This window comes from Mobula hypostoma, chromosome 9 (genome assembly GCF_963921235.1).
Source record: "Mobula hypostoma chromosome 9, sMobHyp1.1, whole genome shotgun sequence".
Taxonomy (NCBI): domain Eukaryota; kingdom Metazoa; phylum Chordata; class Chondrichthyes; order Myliobatiformes; family Myliobatidae; genus Mobula; species Mobula hypostoma.
The window spans coordinates 126,729,434-126,750,961 of NC_086105.1; the positions used below are offsets into that span (position 1 = coordinate 126,729,434).

Consider the following 21,528-nt stretch of genomic DNA (forward strand, 5'->3'; position numbering starts at 1 on the left):
GCGCCTGTGCAGGAAGCCACAACAACGACATGCGCACTGGCGGGCCTGTGCCGGAAAATGTTGTAGAATCATTGCCATCATGAAGATATTATTTACGTGTCAGCCACACGCCTGACGTGAGCTGTCTGGGGGCAAACGGCAGGAAAATGAGTGGTAAATATGCAGCTTGTGTTGACGAAAATATTTAAGTGTGTGCCCCTGGCCTGGTGGTCAGGCTGCGCCGCGGGGCCGGGGCTGGTGACAGGCGACGGGACTCGTGTCAGTCTACTGTTTGTTATTAATTTCATGCCAGCAGTGTGACAAACATTGAATTTTGTTTGTGTTTGATGTCTTCCTGTGTCATTTAAACTTTTTTTAAATTTTAAAGTTACTTTAAATAAAGCAATATTTTACTTTGTTGTGATTTTTGTTGTTGTTAACCTTCGGCCGGTCAGGGGTTCAGTCCACTCACCAAGGGAGTGAGATCACTGTGGCTAAATCTGCATATATTGTTGGGAAGTTGAAATCATGAAGTGGAAGTCTTTGTCGACTGGAGATTATGGATAAAAACACACGTTCATTGAAAGAAATTGAGGACTTGGCAACTCCAACACATAGCCTGTTAAATCTAGTTACATTATAGCGTGAACAACAATGAAATTCTACTAACTGTGGGACTGGATCAGTTCCAAAAAAAATGCGGGGGTTTTGCCAGGTGGGAAGATACGTTGACAGTTTTGGGCGACGAAGTTTTAAACTTGTTCTCAACTTTAAATTGTTTAAAAATTGTCGATGCCTGATACATATATATTTGAGAAGTTAGGTGCATAATCTACAGATAATATTTTTATGATTTTAATGTGATTGAAATTATTAGAGAAATTACAACACTAAGAATTTTTGGTTAAAATGTACTGTAAAATACGTAAGTTTTTCTTTGCAGTTGATTGGGAGTTGCAGTTTCCTTCTCAGACTTGTGCTGAGGAAATGATGTAATTTAATGAAATTAGTTTTTGCAAGAAAATAGTTCTTCAACAGATGAACTTGTTCTACCAAGTTTGTTTTGTTATGTAACATTCATTCACTATTGAGTTTGTCCAATGTACTTAAGTATTTGGATAGTTCAGAGGAAAACTAACCTCTGAATTACATTTTGCTTATTCTGAAATTAGTATTTGCAATGACAATGTTTTTAAGTGTATCTCATGACTAATATTTTTAAACTGATACTTTGGAATCATTGTGAGTAACTTTTCATTTTTCATAAGTGACCAAATACTGGAACAGTATTTGAAAGATGGAAAAACATTTAGTAGTTACAACATTAAATATAGTTGCAGTTTTAACACTTTTACATATTATTTGCCCCATTATAGGCAAGATATGAAGCCTTTTGAGAGTGTGCAGAAGTGGTTTACTATGATGCTGCCTAGGTTAGAGGTAATGTGCTACAGAGAGAGGTTGGGTAAGCTTCGGTTGCTTTCTCTGGAGTGTAAGAGGCTGAGGAGGATATGACAGATGCTTATAGGATTGAGGATATTGCATAGTTGGGGTAGACAGCCAGTATCACAGTAAAAATATCCAATACTGGAGGGCATTTAAGATGAGAGGGTCGAGTTCAAAGGAGACCGTAGGACAAGTTTTTTTTTGAACTCCGAGTTGGTGGGTGCCTGGAATGTGCTGCTAGGTTAGTAGCAAATATGATAGTGGCATTTTTTTTAAAGGTTCATTGATAGGCATGTGAATGTACAGAGAAAGGACATTGTGTAGACAAAAGTATTTGTCTAGTTAGGCAATTACTCATTAGCTTGGCACAGTGTTGTGGACCAAAAGTCCTATTGCTGTGCTGCACTATTCTATGCTCTATCACAATCTTCAATTAGCAGGAATTCTGCTGATAATGAAATCTGACATCTAGCAACATTGAAAATACACAGAGATGTGGGCGTAGATGAAAATTGCTGGCAGTTGCTCTAGAGGTGAGGACAGGGTCTAAAAGATCTGGATTTTTTTTTATTGTTTGCCCAACTCTAGCATTCAAAATGTTCACATCTTGATATATATTAAAACAGATATCTATTTGTGATCTCTTCCTTGATTTAAGGTATCCTTAGTATAGTATGAAAGGACCTTGGATTTCCCCTTTCTTTTTAGAAACATAGAAAATAGGTGCAGGAGTAGGCCATTTGGACCTTCGAGCCTGCACCGCCATTCAGTACGATCATGGCTGATCATTCAACACAGAACCCAGTACCTGCCTTCTCTCCATACCCGCTGATCCCTTTAGCCAAAAGGGCCTTATCTAACTCCCTCTTAAATATAGCTAATGAACTGGCCTCAACTGTTTCCTGTGGCAGAGAATTCCACAGATTCACCACTCTCTGTGTGAAGAAGTTTTTCCTCATCTCGGTCCTAAAAGGCTTCCCCTTTATCCTCAAACTGTGACCCCTCGTTCTGGACTTCCCCAACATCGGGAACAATCTTCCTACATCTAGCCTGTCCAATCCCTTTAGAATTTTATACGTTTCAATAAGATCCCCCCTCAATCTTCTCAACTCCAGAGAGTATAAGCCTAGCCAATCCAGTCTTTCTTCATATGAAAGCCCTGCCATCCCAGGAATCAATCTGGTGAACCTTCTTTGTACTCCCTCTATGGCAAGAATGTCTTTCCTCAGATTAGCGGACCAAAACTGCACACAATACTCAAGGTGTGGTCTCACTAAGGCCTTGTACAACTGCAGTAGTACCTCCCTGCTCCTGTACTCGAATCCTCTTGCTATGAATGCCAGCATACTATTCGCCTTTTTCACTGCCTGCTGTACCTGCATGCCCACTTTCAATGACTGATGTACAATGACACCCAGGTCTCGTTGCACCTCCCCTATTCCTATGCCACCGTTCAGATAATAATCTGTTTTCCTGTTCTTGCCACCAAAGTGGATAACCTCACATTTATCCACATTAAACTGCATCTGCCATGAATTTGCCCACTCACCTAACCAATCCAAGTCACCCTGCATCCTCTTAGCATCCTCCTCACTGCTAACACTGCCACCCAGCTTTGTGTCATCTGCAAACTTGGAGATGCTGCATTTAATTCCCTCGTCTAAGTCATTAATATATATTGTAAACAACTGGGGTCCCAGCCACTGAGCCTTGCGGTACCCCACTCGTCACTACCTGCCATTCTGAAAAGGTCCCGTTTATTCCCACTCTTTGCTTCCTGTATGCCAACCAATTCTCTATCTACATCAATACCATACCCCAAATACCGTGTGCTTTAAGTTTGCACACTAATCTCCTGTGTGGGACCTTGTCAAAAGCCTTTTGAAAATCCAAATATACCACATCCACTGGTTCTCCCCTATCCATTTTACTAGTTACATCCTCAAAAAATTCTATGAGATTCGTCAGACATGATTTTCCTTTCACAAATCCATGCTGACTTTGTCTGATGATTTCACCGCTTTCCAAATGTGCTGTTATCACATCTTTAATAACTGTCTCCAGCATTTTCCCCACCACTGATGTCAGGCTTACTGGTCTATAATTCCCTGGTTTCTCTCTCCCTCCTTTTTTAAAAAGCGGGGTTAATTAGCCACCCTCCAATCCTCAGGAACTAATCCAGAATCTAAAGAGTTTTGAAAAATTATCACTAATGCATCCACTACTTCTTGTGCTACTTTCTTAAGCACTCTGGGATGCAGACCATCTGGCCCTGGGGATTTATCTGCCTTCAATCCCTTCAATTTACCTAACACCACTTCCCTACATGTTAGTAGACCCTCGGTCCCCTACTATTTCCAGAAGATTATTTATGTCCTCAGTGAAGACAGAACCAAAGTAGTTATTCAGTTGGTCAGCCATGTCCTTGTTCCCCGTGATCAATTCACCTCTTTCTGACTGTAAGGGACCTACATTTGTCTTAACCAATCTTTTTCTTTTCACATATCTATAAAAGCTTTTACAGTATGTTCCCTGCCAGCTTTCTCTCAATCTTTTTTCCCCTTCCTAATTAAGCCCTTTGTCCTCCTCTGCTGGACTCTGAATTTCTCCCAGTTCTCAGGTGTGCCGCTTTTTCTGGCTAATTTGTATGTTTCTTCTTTGGAATTGATACTATCCCTAATTTCCCTTGTCAGCCACGGGTGCACTACCTTCCCTGGTTTATTCTTTTGCCAAACTGGGATGAACAATTGTTGCAAGTTCATCCATGCGATCTTTAAATGCTTGCCATTGCATATCCACCGTCAACCCTTTAAGTATCATTTGCCAGTCTATTTTAGCTAATTCACGTCTCATACCTTCAAAGTTACCCTTCTTTAAGTTCAGAACCTTTGTTACTGAATTAACTATGTCACTCTCCATCTTAATGAAGAATTCCACCATATTATGGTCACTCTTACCCAAAGGGCCTCGCAGGACAAGATTGCTAACTAATCCTTCCTCATTGCTCAAAGCCCAGTCCAGAATGGCCTGCTGTCTGGTTGGTTCCTCGACATTTTGGTTCAGAAAACTATCCCGCATACATTCCAAGAAATCCTCTTCCTCAGCACCCTTACCAATTTGGTTCACCCAATCTATATTACACTAGGAGAGAAAAATGCATCAGTTAACTTTTCATATCCTGTTTCTGGGAAAGGTGAACATAGCTTGTTTAATTATTTGTTTAAATAATGACCTGGTTAGGTATTTGAGCTAAAGTGAGCTGTTTCTAATTGACAGCTGATGTTCTTTGAATACCAGACAATTATTGTGTGCCTGAGATTTCCCACATAATCAAAGGTCAGAATGTTTTGGAGAGATTTTGAATGAAGGTCAATTCCTTGTAAAAACTAGATTAAATTGTGACTGGAATTTGTAATCAGTATCAATTCAATAGTATGGAAATTAATTTCAATGTGGAATGATTACATATTACAATCATTTGTATTGACTATGGTTTAAAATCAGTGATTTACATTTAGCTTGTCATTTATCCATGTTCTCTTGTTCAGTCAGTACTCCTTGGCAGCCATATAGAGCAGCATTGGTAAGAAATGCAAGAAACACCTTTTTCTCTAAGACCACTAAAGAACTGAATTTAAAGGTTTTAGAGAAAAAAGTTCAAGCATGTATTTGGGACATGTCCTGGATGGTGAGGATTCTTTAAGATGGATGCTGGCTTCTTGTGGCACCTTCTTTTGATGTCCTCAATGGTGGGGAGGTTTGTGCCTTGGTGGAGCTGGCTGACTCTACAGCCCTCTGAAGTGTCCGATCCTATGCATTGATGCCACCGTAGCAAATGGTGATGCAATCAGTCAGCATGCTCTTCATCGTACAGCTCCTCAAACTCCTAATGAAGGATAGCCACTGCATGCTGTCTTTGTAATTGCATCAATATGGTGAGTCCTGGATAGATCCTCTGAGATGACGCTCAGGAACTTGAATCGGCTCTCTCTTTCCTCTGCTGACCCCACAGTAGGGATTGGTACTTGAGGCTCCAGCTATCTGCAATATGTATCAATGATTTGGGGAAACCAAATGCAATAAATTAATTTTGAGAATGACATAAAGCATGGGGTTGTGAATGGGGCATAAAGGGTCTTCAAAGTGATTAGGTAGGTTAAGAGTGAATTATACAGTACATGATATATGCTGTATAATGTGGGAAAGCATGAAGCTCTCCAAATGTGGCATAGTATCATGAAATTACCTTGAACGCACAACTCGGAAATCACTCATTCAGCCCAAATAATTTGTTGGTGTTATGTTTCACCACAGTCTGCTCCCACTAAGGGCATCTCCTGCTCCTCATCATCTGATCTAACCAGGACATCTGTGTATTCTTTTACAGTAATCCCTCAACTTTCTTGGGCATGCTTCCCAAAAACAACAGCAAATTTCAAAAGTTGCAACTTGATGTCTTAGGCTTGATGTGAAGGTGGATCTGCAACTTTCTTATAAGCTTAATACAAATAATTGCTATTATAAACTGACATTCTTGATGTACCTGATATTCCTGAATCCTGATTCATTTGGTATTTAGCAAATGACGCACCAACTGCAAATAATGAAATAATATACGGACAGACTTGGTAAGCATTTGGATCACTTTTTTTCATTGTCCTTTAGATGCCCATTATATGATAGAAATGCAAACATACATTGATATACAGAATAAAATTTCTCCAGCATGTTGCTGACATTAGAAATGGGAATATTAATTAATTTAGAGTTCATCCATTGGAAAGTTATACTACCTATGTTCTTAGTGTATTAATATGAAATCGAATTTAATGTCTTTGAAAAAGTTGACTCAACTCATCATTATTGATCATTAACCCAGTCAATAAGAATCACAGTATTACAACAAATAAAATGTACAAATAATGCATGTATTTTGTAAACATTTCCCAAAAATCTGGTAGTTGATTCATATATTCTTTTTGTGCACAAGGTTATTTTGGCATAATATTTGCTTTTTTTTTAATGTAATTTCCATTGGGGTGAAGTGGTGGGATGTCCTGAAACTGTGTGTCTCAGTACCCAGTTCTTGCCTTGGAATATGTTAGTCTGCAACTTTGACCATGGCCTGCAAGTTTTGAGCGGACCTGAGGGTGACTTTCACCAGGCAGACAATCTTCAAGTGCAGGTGATGTTTTTCTCACTTGGCTGTCTGGGACAGCCCATCGAGTTGAGAGTCCTGTGTTCCACTGCAGTTTAGGACGACACTGCCGAAAAACTACTAGCTTTTAAGACTTTGGTGAGTTGACTTTATTGAAACAGATGAATGGCAGCAATGGTGCAAATGAAACTGTCTCCGGGCAGCATGTGGGGCCATTAGTGCCTGATTGTGCATGCAGGAGCTGATTGAAGGGTCCCTTTTGCTTTCATTTGGACAGTCTTTGTGTTTGTGGTAATGACTGACATTCTGATTGAAGAACCACCTGACAAGGTTCACTATCGCCTTTTCTTACAGGACACAAGCATAGTGCTGCAGATCACTGCGTGATTGACTTATAGTCAAAGATATAAACATTGTACAATCATTTTTTTAATGAATAGCTGATACTTTCCATGTAAGTGTAGTCAGACCTTTTGCAACACAGGAGATGACAAAATGCCAGCATGCAGTGAATCTTGGTGTTTATATACTTAAGGCCCATGAAAAGCTTGATGCAACCTCACACAAAGATAGCCACTGAGATAAGAACCATATTGATTTCAATTTAAATAATTTTCTCTGGAACAAGTCCTTGTTATTCTTGAGGGCTAGTGACAAGGCTTCATGCAAAGGCTTCAAAACAAGATGGAATGTGGAAATGTGACTCTGGCTGCAAACCAGCCTGTGTTCTTGACCCCCAGTGTTCCCATCCCATATTGCTCCTGGCTGCAGCTGCATACCTAGCCCACACACTGGACTCTGGTTCCTACCAGCACACACTGCCCATACTCAAAATCCTGTTCCTGGCTGCAAACCTATCCACCTTCCTTTCCCTAGGTGTTCCTGACTCCACCAGGCCAGCTCAGATTACCTACCAACTTTTGCTGTTTCATTGCCTGCTAGCTACAAGACATTAATTGTAATTCATCTCATTGGCAAATGTATACTAGCTATTACAGTAGATGGCTTGGTGAAACATGCCATATTTACCAATGCTTCCAGTCAAACTGCGGCTAATCTCACAAATATGCCAAGTCACAGACAGTAAATTAGTGGATATTAATGACGGTGTATACAAGGATTGTGTGGAAACATCATTTATATGTCCAGAGAGGTGGAAGATGTCTTTGGTGACATAAGTAGGCGATATGTGTCATATTTGTCTAATTTAGAACAATTTTGAGAGGACATAGTATTTGATGATGAGGTTTTCTTCCACAATCTGGAGGAAGTACTATTCCCACAATCCTACTCAGTTCTTGATGCATCAGGTGAAGGAGACAAAAGAGTTGCAATGCTGATGGGGAGTGTTTGAATGAACTTGGCAGAGAGATGTGAAAGGCGAGTAGAGCTAGAAGCAGAAAAAAACACAACTTGTTAAAGGGCAGAACAAAGAAAGATGGCAAAATAGCTAAAACTAAATGAACTGGCTTTGCTTAGTAGCATTCATCATTACGAACCCTCACCACGTAGGTCGTGGTCCGTTCTCAGCACGACCCTCACCACGTAGGTCGTGGTCCGTTCTCAGCACGACCCTCACCACGTAGGTCGTGGTCCGTTCTCAGCACGACCATCAGGAAGGAGATAAAGGAGCCTGCCCATACTCAACATTTTAGGAGCAACTTCTCTGCCATCAGATTTCTGACTAATCCATGGAACTACAAACAGTAATTCACTATTCCTCTTGTGCATTTCTAATTTATTTCTATTGTAACTTGTTATGCTGCTACAGAACACCAAATTTCACGATAATTCTGATTCTGGCATATATCTGAAGAATGTGGTGTTGCTTTTGTTGAGACTTGGTCTAGACTTTTAGTTTATTTTTAATTAGTTGCTGAGACCTCTGATAAATCTGAGCAGAAGACAGTAATGTTGATCACACACATCCTGTATGCCTCCACAGCTAGCGTGTCTTGCCTAATTCCAAATATGATTGGATAGGCTTTCTGTTTCTGAATGCACTGATGATGACCGTTCCTCTCCATGCCTTTTGGCACACCGGGCAGAAACCTACCCGTTTCTTTATCATTTGTCTGTTTTTTATGAGGCAGAGTTGCTAGCTCAATGCTCAGCCCATGGATGGAAAGCGTGCAAGGAGCTGGCCAGATTCAAACCCGAAACCACTCGCTTCGAAGTCCGATGCAGATGCCACTGTACCGGCTGCTGGCTAAAATTATGACTATGTATATTAGTTATACTCATTTGTATATTCTCTCAGATCCCATTTTTTTTTCCAGCTCATCCTTGAGAGCTATTCTGTTTAAGCTCTCCTCTTTATTCAAGCTGAATGATAATTATTCACATTAGTTTCATGAGCATTGGCAGATAAGAAATCCAGCACCAGCCTTGAGTTGATGCGATTGATAACCTTGGATAATGTTTGGAGGAATGAAGTAGGTCACCAGTATCTGATATATTCCCTCTTTCGCCTTGATCTTGCAAGTGATGGTGATGACATCTGCTTACGGGTTTTGATATGCTGCCAGCTAGAAACAGAATACGCCCAGTAGATTCTGCATATATCATGGAGATGGTACATTACATCGAGGTGGTTCGTCGAGGGTAGATATAGGACCAATACAAAATGACGCTGGAGATATTGTAATGAGAGATGCAGAGATGACAGAGGAACTGAATGCGTATTTTGCATCAGGCTTCACAGTGGAGTCTGCAGTATATTGGCCATTCAGGGATGTCAGGGAAGTGAAGTTTGTTTAGTGAAAATTACAACTGAGAAGGTGCTTAGAAAGCTTAATGGTCTGAGGGTGGATAAATCTCCTGGGCCTGATGGAATGCATCCTCGGGTTCTGAAGGAAGTAGCTGGAGAGATTGCGGAGGCATTAACGATAATCTTTCAAGAATCGATAGATTCTGGCATTGTACTGGATAACTGGAAAATTGCAAATGTTACTCCACTATTTAAAAAGGGTGGGAGACAGCAGGAAGGAAGCTATAGACCTGTTAGCCTGACATTAGTGGTTGCGAAGTTGTTGGAATTGATTGTTAGGGATGAAATTACGGAGTACCTGGAGGCACATGACAAGATAGGCCAAAGCCAACATGGTTTCCTGAAAGGAAAATCCTGCCTGACTAACCAACTGCAATTCTTTGAGGAATTTACAAGCAGGGTAGACAAAGTAGATGCAGTCGACATGGTGTACTTGAATTTCCAGAAGGCCTTTGCCAAGATGCCGCACATGAGGCTGCTTAGCAAGATAAGAGTGCATGGAATTGCAGGGAAGTTACTAGTGTGGGTGGAGCATTGGCTGGTTGGCAGAAAACAGTGTGGAAATAAAGAGATCCTATTCTGGCTGGCTGCTGGTTACCAGTGGAGTTCCACAGGGGTCGGTGTTGGGACCGCTGCTGTTTACGATGTATGTCAGTGATTTGGACTACGGTATTAATGGATTTGTGGCTAAATTTGCCGATGATACAAAGACAGGAGAAGGTAGTGTTGAGGAAATGGAGAGCCTGCAGAGAGACTTGCATAGTTTAGGGGAATGGGCAAAGAAGTGGCAAATGAAGTACCATGTTGGAAAGTGTATGGTCATGCACTTTGGTGGAAGAAATAAATGGGGCAGACTATTATTTAGATAGAGAATTCAAAATGCAGAGATGCAAAGGGACTTGGGAGTCCTTGTGTAAGGTACCCTAAAGGTTAACCTCCAGGTTGAGTTGGTTACGAAGAAGGGAATGCAATGTTGGCATTCATTTCTAGGCACAAAGAATATAAAAGCAGGGATGTGATGTTGAGGCTCTATAAGGCAGTCGTGAAACCACCCTTGGAATATTGTGTGCGGTTTTGGGCTCCTTACTTTAGAAAGGATTATCTGACATTGGAGAGGTTCAGAGAAGATTCACGAGAATGTTTCCAGGAATGAAAGGGTTACTGTATGAGGAATGTCTGGCAGCTCTTGGGCTGTATTCCCTGCAGTTCAGGAGAAAGAGGGGGCATCTAATAGAAACATTCCGAATGTTAAAAGGCCTGAATAGATTAGATATGTTAAAAGGCCTGAATAGATTAGATATGGCAAAGTTATTTCACATGGTAGGGGATTCTAGGACAAGAGGGCGTGACTTCAGGATTGAAGGACGTCCTTTTAGAACCGAGATGTGGAGAAATTACTTTAGTCAGAGGGTGGTAAATCTGTGGGATTTGTTGCCATGAGCGGTTGTGGAGGCCAAGTCATTGGGTGTATTTAAGGCAGAGATAGGTTCTTGATTTGCCAGGGCATCAAAGGGTATGGGGTGAAAGCAGGGGAGTGAGGATGATTGAAAGAATTGCATCAGCCCATGATTGAATAGTGGAGCAGTCTCGATGGGCTGAATGGCCTACTTCTGCTCCTAGATCTTATGGTCTTTTTTCTGCTGTCAGTTTAATTAAATCTATCTTCTTTACTCTATTTCTCCAGATGTTCCTGATACAATCCTGTAGTCTGGATTGTGCTGGACCTGGCATGCATTCTTTGCTCAGTCCCCGTGGCTTTGCTAACATGTCATGGCTCTGTAGCTCTAATTTGCTGGAAGTTTTGCCACCACTGTCATTAGCTTGATATCCAAAGATAACTTAAGGTCTATAGGTTCCAATAATAAATGAAGTAATACCTGTAAAATTAGTGTATTTGAAGTATTTTTAACTGATGATAAATTAATTGAAATACACAGTGGAATTTACTAGTCAACATCAATCAAATTGGGGAAAGAAAAAGCAAGCCTTTTATCTTCACTTACCTTTGCGATGAAGGTTGGCAACCACTTTCACAGGAGCTGAATGGGAAATGTGTCTGGTCCACTGGTTCAGCGTTAAGTCCCTCTTCGGACTCTTGGGTCATATATGCTAGTATTTGAGCTCCAGTACATTACATGTTTTAGTCCTGTACGGTTCTGGCATGGAATTCAGGAACACACTGTGCTTTATCAGCTGGTGGTTCTCTCTAGAATTGTCCTCTCAAGTAGATTGTTTATCCATTCAAGTACAAAATTTCCATTTACTTTCCTCCTTTCACGTGTTTTATAAGCCTGGACTTCTATCAGATTATCATCAAAACACATTAAATTAATGTGGGCAGGAAAAAGCATTAAAGGTGCATGCTGCAAGAGTGGCCCATAATTTTACATTTTATCACCACTGAAAAACTGCTTTGAAATTAAAATTGTCATTTTTGTATAATGAATTTAATGATCAGTAATGTGGTTGATATTGGAAGTGAACTTGAAAACTTGCTCTGCGAGTGCGGAAGGTTGTATTTTTTTGGAGAGGTTTTGAGAATAGCTTTGAAGTTTCACTTCTAGTCTGCCTGATGTTCTCTCTGCAAGGCAACTTGGAACAGTATGTGTTTCAGAAAATTAGGCATCAGACAAGTCGACTAGGTGCCTGCGCATGTGAGTGTACTTAGGGCTTCAGTGCTGGGGATGTTGATCTGGAAGAAGAAGTTGATACAGTATTGTCAATAGAGTTAATTTTTTTTTTAAACCCTGGACCAAATCTACTAGGGGCCTGTAGCCATGAGGGACTGCCAGTTACCAATCTTCACTCCTGCTGTAAATTATATTAATGCTGATAGAAAATAGTGTTGGTTGGTGGAGCAAACTCAATGGGTCAAATGGCCTACTTCTGTCCCTATACCTTATGGTCTTATGGTTTCCTCTACCTTTCTACGGCTTTCTGATTGCTTTTGAGAATGAAGAATATCGTGGTGTTTGCTTTGATTGTTTCTTTTGCGTGCGTTGGGTAATCAGAGGGATTTGATGCTTTTCCAACTTGCATTATCACTTCCAAATTCCTCTTTTTTGGGTTACCAGCACTCTGTTCAGCTTCCCCATCTCTTCCCCGGGTAATAATAACCCAGTAAGAAGCAGTGAAGAGAGAAGAGTACTAGCATCACGTCAGTGGATCAGACTATGGCTCTGGAACTCAAAATGAAGTCTATCCCGGTCCAGACTGACTCCTGGCACAAAAGTGCTGCACAGCTTGGCATTTTTTTTCTGGTTCAGCTAGGAATCTCAGACTACCCACATAACTGTTGGCTGTGCTTGATCATCCAGCTACATTGAGGGTGCAGTAGAAATCATCCTCAAGAAAAACTGGCCAGGACATTGTTGCTGCTGGAAAGAATTACCAGTTCTTCAAAACTGAGGGTTTCAACTTGATAAGTGACAGTCGAACATTTTTTCACACATGGCATCTACTGTGAGGAGTCAGCCACCAAACATCTTTGGTAATGTTTTTCCGTGATAGAGTTTCTATGCTTAAGGAAAGGCAAATGTTATCTCTGGTTCTGTGGAACTGTACCATTAGTGCTGCAGTGGTTCCTCTGGTCTGGTAAATTACGTGCCTGTAATGGTCTTGATTTGGCAAGGTACCTTAAGGTTGCGTGTATTGATTATAATGGTGCTGCACATTAATTGGTGCAGTTTTGAAATCTAGCAATTGTAAATATAAAGGAAAAAAAAGTCATTACAACCGTTCAATGACTCAGTTCCAGAATGCCCTTGGCATGGATACATTGGATGATGGCAGTTATTGATAAGTAGTGAGGAAAAGAGAGACTGTAGCATATGGAGTTTGTTGAGTAATGATCTGATTATCTGTCAGGTCAGGTGACAAGTTAACTCCTTCTGAGCTTTTAGCATGTGAGGTCTGAATGTCTATTAGAGATTTGATAGTTAGATATTTTCCCCCCAGAATTTGGTCTTATTGCTTAACTGTAGACTGTGTGTCACGGACATTATGAAATTAAGGGATAACAACAAGTGACCATTAAAATGTCTTAAGTGGCTTATGAGACTGTGTTAATGGAGACATGTTGTTTGAAATGTGAAGAAAAGAGACTGATACTGTGACATGAACGAAGGATTTGTCTGTCTGCTGATGACTCAGTGTTGGTGAAACTTCAGTGTACATGTACCACCCTGGGATTCATTTTCTTACAGGCATACTTAATAAATCCATTATAGAATGAATGAAAGATCGCACCAACTTTAGTATTCAGCCACTGTGTAAAAGACAACAAACTATGCAAATACAAAAATAAATAAAAAATAAATATCGAGAATATGAGATGAAGAGTCCTTGATAGTGAGTCCATAATTTGTAGGAAGAGGTCAGTGATGGGGTAAGTGAAGTTATCCTCTTCGGTTCAGGGTTGAGGGGTAATAATTGTTCCTGAACCTTGTGGTGTGTGTCCTCAGACTCCTGTACCACCTTCTGGTTGGCAGCAGTGAGAAGAGAGCATAACCTGGGTGGTAGGATTCCCTAATGATGGATGCTGCTTTTCTGTGACAGTGCCGTGTTAAGATGCTGTCGATGGTGGGGAGGGCTTAACCCATGATGGACTAGGCTATATTCACTACTTTTGTAGGATTTTCTATTCAATGGCATTGGTGTTCCCTCGCCAGGCTGTCATGCAGTCAGTTAATATACCCCCCCACCACACACCTATAGAAGTTTGTCAAAGTTTTAGATGTCATGCTGAATCTTTGCAAACTCCTAAGGAAGTAGAGGCACTGCTGTGCTTTCTTCATAATTGCGCTTATGTGCTGGCCCAGGATAGGCCCTCCAAAATCATAATACCGAGGAATTTAAAGTTGTTGACCCTCTCTACCCCTAATCCTGTGATGAGGACTGGCTCATGGACCTCTGGTTTCCTCCTCCTGAAGTTAATAAATGGCTCCTTGGTTTTACTGACATTGATTAAGAGGTTGTTGTGGCACCAGTCAGCCACATTAGTCTCCCTCCTATATGCTGATATTTGTCACTGCCTTTGATCTGGCCTACAACAGTAGTGTTGTCAGCAAACTTGAATATGGCATTGGAGCTGTATTTACCCACACAGTTGTGAGTGTAATATGAGTACAGAGCAGATGCTGCCTTGTGATGCACCTGTGCTGATGGTGATTGTGGAGGAGATGTTGTTGCCAATTTGAACTGACTGTTAGTGAGGAAATCAAGGCTCCAATTGCACAAGGAGGTCCTGAGGCTCAGGTCTTGAAGCTTATTGATTAGTTTTGAGGGGATGATGATATTGGATCCCGAGCTGTAGTCGATAAAGAACATCCTGATGTATGCATCTTTGCTGTCCCGATGTTCCTGGGTAGAGTGAAGAGCCAGTGAAACTTGTATAAATGCAATAGCCTTCCTAGACTTCTTTAGAATTTCACCCAGACCTTGATCTCAATCAGTGCCTGGGACCAAGGGGTGGTTTCACAGGTTGGACTTGGTGTTCCCCCAGCAACAATTGAATGGTGACTAGGAATTGTGAGGACAGAAATCTTTGTAACTTGCTATGTAGTATTCTGTGTGGCTCATTTGTGCTATTTTATGAAAATAAACCAGGGTTAAGTGACTTTTTTGTGCTTGTGTGCTTCCTATCACATCTCCTGGACACTCAAATAATCTTGTGGCCACTCATTTCAATTCTACTTCCCATTCCCATTTAGACATATCAATCCATGGCCCCCTCTATTATGGCGACGAGGCCACACTTGGGTTGGAAGATCAACACATTATTTTCCATCTGGGTAGCCTCCAACCTGATGGCACGAACATTAATTTTTCAAACTTATGGTAATTCCCCTCCCCCACTCCATCATTCCCATTTCCCTTTCTTAACCTTATCTCCTTACCTGCCCATCACCTCCCTTTGGTGCTCCTCTCCCTCCCATTTCTTCCATGCTCTTCTGTCCTCTCTTATCAGATTCCCCCTTCTCCAGCCCTTTATCTCTTTCACCAATCAACTTCTCAGCTCTTTACTTCACACCACCCACCTCCCAGTTTCACCTATCACCTACCACTTTGTACTACTTCCTCCTCTCCAACCAGCTTCTTACTCTGATTTCTCATCTTTTTTTTCCAGTCCTGAGAAGGGTCTTGGCCCAAAACGTTGAATATTTACTCTTTTCCATAGATGTTGCCAGGCCTGCTGAGTTCCTCCAGCATTTTGTGTGTGCTCTTTAAATAATTGGCTTTGATCAACCCAACCTGCTGCAGGGAGGAGCATGAGGAAAGGTTGGAAGAGGGGTATGAAGTAGGGAGAGACCTGTTGGTTTTAAGTCTAATGTCCTTTCTCCTATCTGATCTTTCATTCACAGCTCTGCTGTATAGGAGCCTGCTTTATGTTTGCCATAGATTTGGTGCACTGTTGGTTGCCCCAGGTTTCCAGCACATTCACTATTCATTGCCATTGACAGGGTGCAATATACATTCATTATTGTCTGCTCTTGGCTTCACATTAGTGCTGCTTTTGCTGTCCTAGATTTTGAACATTTTTTTTTATTGCTTTTAATTTCCATGTGTCATCTCAGGAGTGTCAGCATATCAGGAAAGGGGCACATGTCATGTTCTCGTATAGGAAGGTGAAGACAAACTATTCAGAGGATCAATAGATAAGCCTCCTTTTTTTTTTCTTTGAATATACTGATCAGCTAAAGGTATCTGTTCAATTTCCTGAAGGTTATGTCAAAGTATTCATTCTTGCAAGTTAAAGATTTTCTTCAGCAAGATCTGCTACACCACAGTACTTTATTTCTGTGACACATTTGCTTTGGAGGACTTCATGTACTGTCTGGTGGTTCCTCACTCTGTGCTGAAATGTTCTTGTTTTAACAACATGCTTAGCGTGTAAATCAAGCAAAAAGTATAGAATTTTTAAAATTTCAAATAAAATGTGAAACAGTTTATATTGTTCGTGTCATTTGGTCAATCTTTTCAGTGGTGGTTAATTTTTGAAATCATAGCACCCTTGCCTGTCATGTCACATCCTGGGTATACACACTTTCATTGTTTGAAGGCCTTCCCCACCTCTCTGTTGGGCCCCATGGTAGCTTTGGAGTTTGGGGTTCAATTCTGTCACTGTCTGTAAGGAGTTTGTATGTCCTTCCCGTATGCGTGTGGATTTCTTCCGGGTGCTCCAGTTTCCTCCCATGGTCCAAAGACACACCAGTTAGTAGGTTAATTGGTCATTGTAAATTGTTCTGTAATTAGGCTATGGCTAACTTGGTAGGTTGCTGGGTGGTGTGGCACATTGGGCTGGAAGTGGCTGTTCCATGCTGTGCTTTATCTCTATCTAAATAATCAATAAACTAATCAATAAGGTTAAAGAGGAGGAAACCGGAGGTCATTGGGTGATCAGATGAGGAGAGGGTCAGCTATTTTAAATTCCTCAATGTCATCATTTTAGAGGACATGTCCTGGGCCCAGCACGTAAGTATAATTATGAAGAAAGCACGACAGCGCATCTACTTCCTTAGAAGTTTGTGAAGATTTATCATGTCATCTAAAACTTTGATAAACTTCTATAGATGTGTGGTGGAGAGTGGATTGACGGGCTCAATCCTTCAGGGATGACGTCCTCCCCACCACTGAGCATATCTACACCCAGTATTGTCAGAGGAAAGCAGCATCCATCATCAGGGACCCCCACCGTCCAGGTTATGCTCTATTCTTGCTGCTGCCAAAGGAAGAAGGTACAGGAGCCTCAGGACTCACACCACCAGGTTCAGGAACAGTTATTACCTTTCAACCATCAGGCTCTTGAACCAGAGGCAATAACTTCAATTGCCCTATTACTGAACTGTTCCCACAATCTGTGGACTCACTTTCAAGGGCTCTTCATCTCATGTTTTTGATATTTAATGCTTATTTATTATTATTTTTGTTTTGTATTTGTTGTCTCTTGCACACTGGTTCTCCACCCTGTTGGGTGATGTCTTTCATTCATTCCATTATGGTTATTGGGTTTACTAAGGATGCCTGCAAGAAAACAGATCTCAGGGTTGTAAATGGTGACGTATCTGTACCTTCGTATTAAATTTGCTTTGAACTTTGATCTTTGAATAAAATGAATAGATAAAAACTCAGCCCCCCTATGTCTGGTGGTGGTGGTGGTGTGATCCTTTCCTATAGAACCTTTGCATTGGCAAAAGCTGTAACTTGTTCATGTTTTTATTTGTCACCAAAAAGGACTTCATTCACAATACAAGAATAAATTGTGCAAACCCTTTTCATTCCTGAACAATACGTCCAATACGTCCAAAAGTGTTAACCTTTTCCAGGCTGATAGATAGCACTGTTGCCACTCCTGGTGGCCTGGAGTAGTACACCCCCCCCCCCCCCCACTGCCACCAAGCCCTTGTGTTGATTGTACCAAGCTTCAGTGCATCCTTCAACACACACTCCTATGATTTGTAATGGGGCAGCATTCCTCTACAGTCATCTCGATGTGCTGGGAGATTAACAAGTTTTGGCAGACCAAAGGGCATCTATTAATGAGTTGATGCTGTTCCAGCAATACTTGATTTCTGTCTGTTTGTGTCTTTGGGAACAGCTCATAGATCAGAGTCCAAAAACTATAACTTTTATATCAATATAAACTTTATTCATAATTTACTTACAAGAATAAACCATGTAATGCACTTTCATTCTTGCATTCATAGACAATGCATTAAGTAGTGTTCTATTACATTTCTTAAAGCGAGTAGTACTGTTGCCCCTTTGGTACTTCTACAATAATTGAGAGTCTACTTTACCTAGAGCCACCAAATGTAGTGTAGGACTTGGCTCAAGGGTCTTCCTTTCTTTTGACTACTACATTCCTTCAAATTAATTGTAGCGAGGAACTTTAACTATCCTGATGTATCTTGAACTCTTCATCGAAGATATGTTTCAGGTGCCTTTTGAAGCACTTGTAAAGTGACACCAGTTAATCAGAAGATATACATGCTTTAAATCGGAGATCAGGGGTTGAAGGCTATGATTGGTTAGAGATTGCTTGGAGTACTAGGTTGACAGCATGGATGGAAGCTAGGATGAGGTTGGGCTGGGAAAGAATTTTGGAATGAAGAACAGTTTCCAAGGATCTAGATCAGATATTGACAATGGGGTTTGGGCTGGCAGGTTTCAGGTGTGACCAGAGTATGAACTGGCTCCCAGCAGTTAGCAGATGGAGTTGGGTGGAAGAATGATTTATGGTCAGGGTTAAGCCAGGAATTGATGGGCCTGAGATGGTTGACAGCAGATCAATTATTGAAGAACAATGTCAGTAGCAGATCAATGGCCAGATGGTTTTAATGTTGCTGCAATTTCCTCCATGAATTTGAGACTTTGGTGCACAGACAATTCTGAAGTCAGATTAAGGTCTTTCTGTAATGTATGGCTAAGTTTAAGTTTCAATTTTTTTTTGTTTTTGAAACTGAATTGTTTATTGAACAAAAATGATGTGCTGTAAAACTAGTTTCTCAGCAATAGCGTTTATAGTGGTATCCTGGTTGAACACAATAGTTACGGAACTATTGACCTTGCTCTTTTTTTAGCGGAATACAATACTGAGGTTCATTTCCCTCTTTACTAATTCTCAGGAATTTTATTGATCAACAGTCTTCTATTTTTCTCTTGTGAAATAAAATAGTTTGTCACTGTGGATCTATTACCTAGAAAATTAATTCCAATAAGCACCTTTTATTTATAAGAACCTGTTAATGATGGGGAAGATGATAAAATGAAGTTTGTTGCTTCTTATTTCTGCACAATATGAAACTCTTGAAAATTACAACTTCAGTGAGTGCTCATGATTTTAGTCAGTTTATGATGGCTCTTGCCATTATGGGAATGACTGTTCTGAAAAAACTAACTTCTGGTGTGAGTTTCAAATTTTTACTTTCCTTTTCTCAATGTGCAGAATTGGATCTTTTGTGTATTGAAAATATATCCTTGATAAAATAGGGTGTCACTAAAAAAAGTGTCTATGCCATCTGTTGTTTGCATATCTGTATAATAGAGGCTATGATCCATAGCAGCCTAACGCCATACAGTACAATCCCATAAGAACAATGGATGAATGATCGAGACGTGAGGAAATCTGCAGATGCTGGAGTGATTAATTAGTGTTGTTGATGCTGAGTGAGGGAAAAATTATTATCTGGGCACAGAAGGACACTTGTCTGTCATCTGTATTTTGCTGATGGGCCATGAATACCCCTTTTAACAGCTAAAACGGTCATTTAAATGATGCCTAGCAGTTTATTCTGTAATTGCTTTTTGAGTCAGATTTATAATCTGAATATATTGTACATATCATCGAATTTTGAACGTTTAATCTTTTTCAGTGTCCCAACAAAATGAGAAGAGGCAATCCTTGCTTGAAAGGCTTCTTGATGCTGTTAAGCAGGTAAAGAACATTAACTTTATAAATAAGGTATAATTTATAGTATCATTTGCATGAGGAATTAAAGCTGAACTTCTGTTCTCCTCTGGAGAAGGATATCCATTATGCTTAATATATTTGCTGTATGAAATACAGTACATTTTTAGATGGTGCACACTACAGTATATTGTGTGTGTTTGTCTGTGTATGTTTGATCTACAAAAGGACCATATTTACTTGCCCTTTACCAGCTTTCTATACCAAATCTCTCCTTACTGGCCTGACATCTTCCATCCTTCACCAGCCATTAATTTTTCTGTTGACTTGGATTCAGCTTCTCCAGGATGTTAGATATGAACATAAGAAGTAGGAGCATGAGTCACCCAACAGGCCCATCAAGCCTGCTCCACCATTTAATAAGATCATGGCTGATTTGGCTAAGAACACAGCTCTACCTTCCTGCCTTTTCTCCCTAACCCTTAATTCCTCTGTATACAAAAATCTGTCTGTCTGTACCTTAAATATAGTGGATTCTGGTTAATTGGGATACGTTGGGACCAATTTCATGGAAATAGTTAAAAGGTATAACAAAGACAAACTGTCATTTAACTGAGAAATTATGTATTTAACTGAAATACAGAGCAAATTAGAATACTACCAGTACTACTACAGTACGATAAAACTGTATTAGTTCCAAATAGTCATGGACAGAAGAATTAATTCGGCAGGTACTCTGTCATGTTCTTATTGACTGTAAGTGAACAAAAAGCAGACACCTAGTGCAGATAATGGATTGCCTTCATTGCTTTCCTGTATAAAATCAAAAAAAAAATCAAAAATCATTGGTTTTTGAATCGGAGTCCATCTGCTCAAATGAATAACAACCTAAGCACGTGCAAGTGACGCTATTTGAAAACTGTTTGCTCCATACTGCTCAATGGCCACACAAGTGCACATGAGTGATGCTAGTTAGAAATTGTTCAGCAACAGTCTTCTGTCCCATTTAAGCACCACAGTGTCCCAAACGAACAAAGGGAATCCAGGCTGTTTCCTCAATATTTTTGTTCTTCAAGAGTTGCCCCCAAATAAGTGGCTGCCCCAATTAATTGATGGCCAAATTAACTTGAATTCCCTGTATATTTTTTGAGGTAGTCATTACTGCTTCATTGGCAGAGAATTGCACTGATTTACTCCTGTCTGGAAATGCCTCATTTTTGTCCTAAATCTATTCCCTGAATCTTTAGGCTATGTCCCTAGTTCTAGTCTTACTTACATTTTAAAATTGTCAATTTATAAATAATAGGCTTCATGATTTATTCCTTCGTAGCTTCAGAAATGTTGTGAGCAACTATGACAGACTGAATCTGATCTTTTGAGTGTTCCTTTTCCTTCACTTGACTAATTGTAGGTCTGTCTACAGTCATCTGCGACCAGCTAACACTTAGGAATTGTTTTCCTAAACTCTCCTTGGAGGTACTCCTTTGACCCATCACTTTGATCAAGCATTTGAATATCTTCCCAAATAATTACTACTTCTCCCCACTGATCTCCCTCCTGGTACTTATCCTTGTAAGTGGACCAAGTGCTATACATGCCCTTATACTTCCTCCCTTACCACCATTCACGGCCCCAGACAGTCCTTCCAGGTGAGGCGACGTTTCACGTGTGAGTCGGCTGGGGTGATATACTGCGTCCGGTGCTCCCGATGTGGCCTTCTATACATTGGCGAGACCCGACGCAGACTGGGAGACCGCTTTGCTGAAC

General features: G+C 40.6%; 1 protein-coding gene across 1 annotated transcript in view; it reads left to right on the forward strand.

The window, feature by feature from the left end:
* Window positions 1-6: 6 nt before the first annotated feature.
* The window catches only part of snx29 (sorting nexin 29), a 581,542-nt gene continuing 560,020 nt past the window's right edge, over window positions 7-21,528 (forward strand). Inside the window, exons 1-2 of the mRNA XM_063059095.1 lie at window positions 7-153; window positions 19,727-19,788. Of these exons, the coding sequence (XP_062915165.1) occupies window positions 147-153; window positions 19,727-19,788 (69 nt within the window). The 5' untranslated portion in view covers window positions 7-146. The remainder of the gene's footprint in view (window positions 154-19,726; window positions 19,789-21,528) is intronic.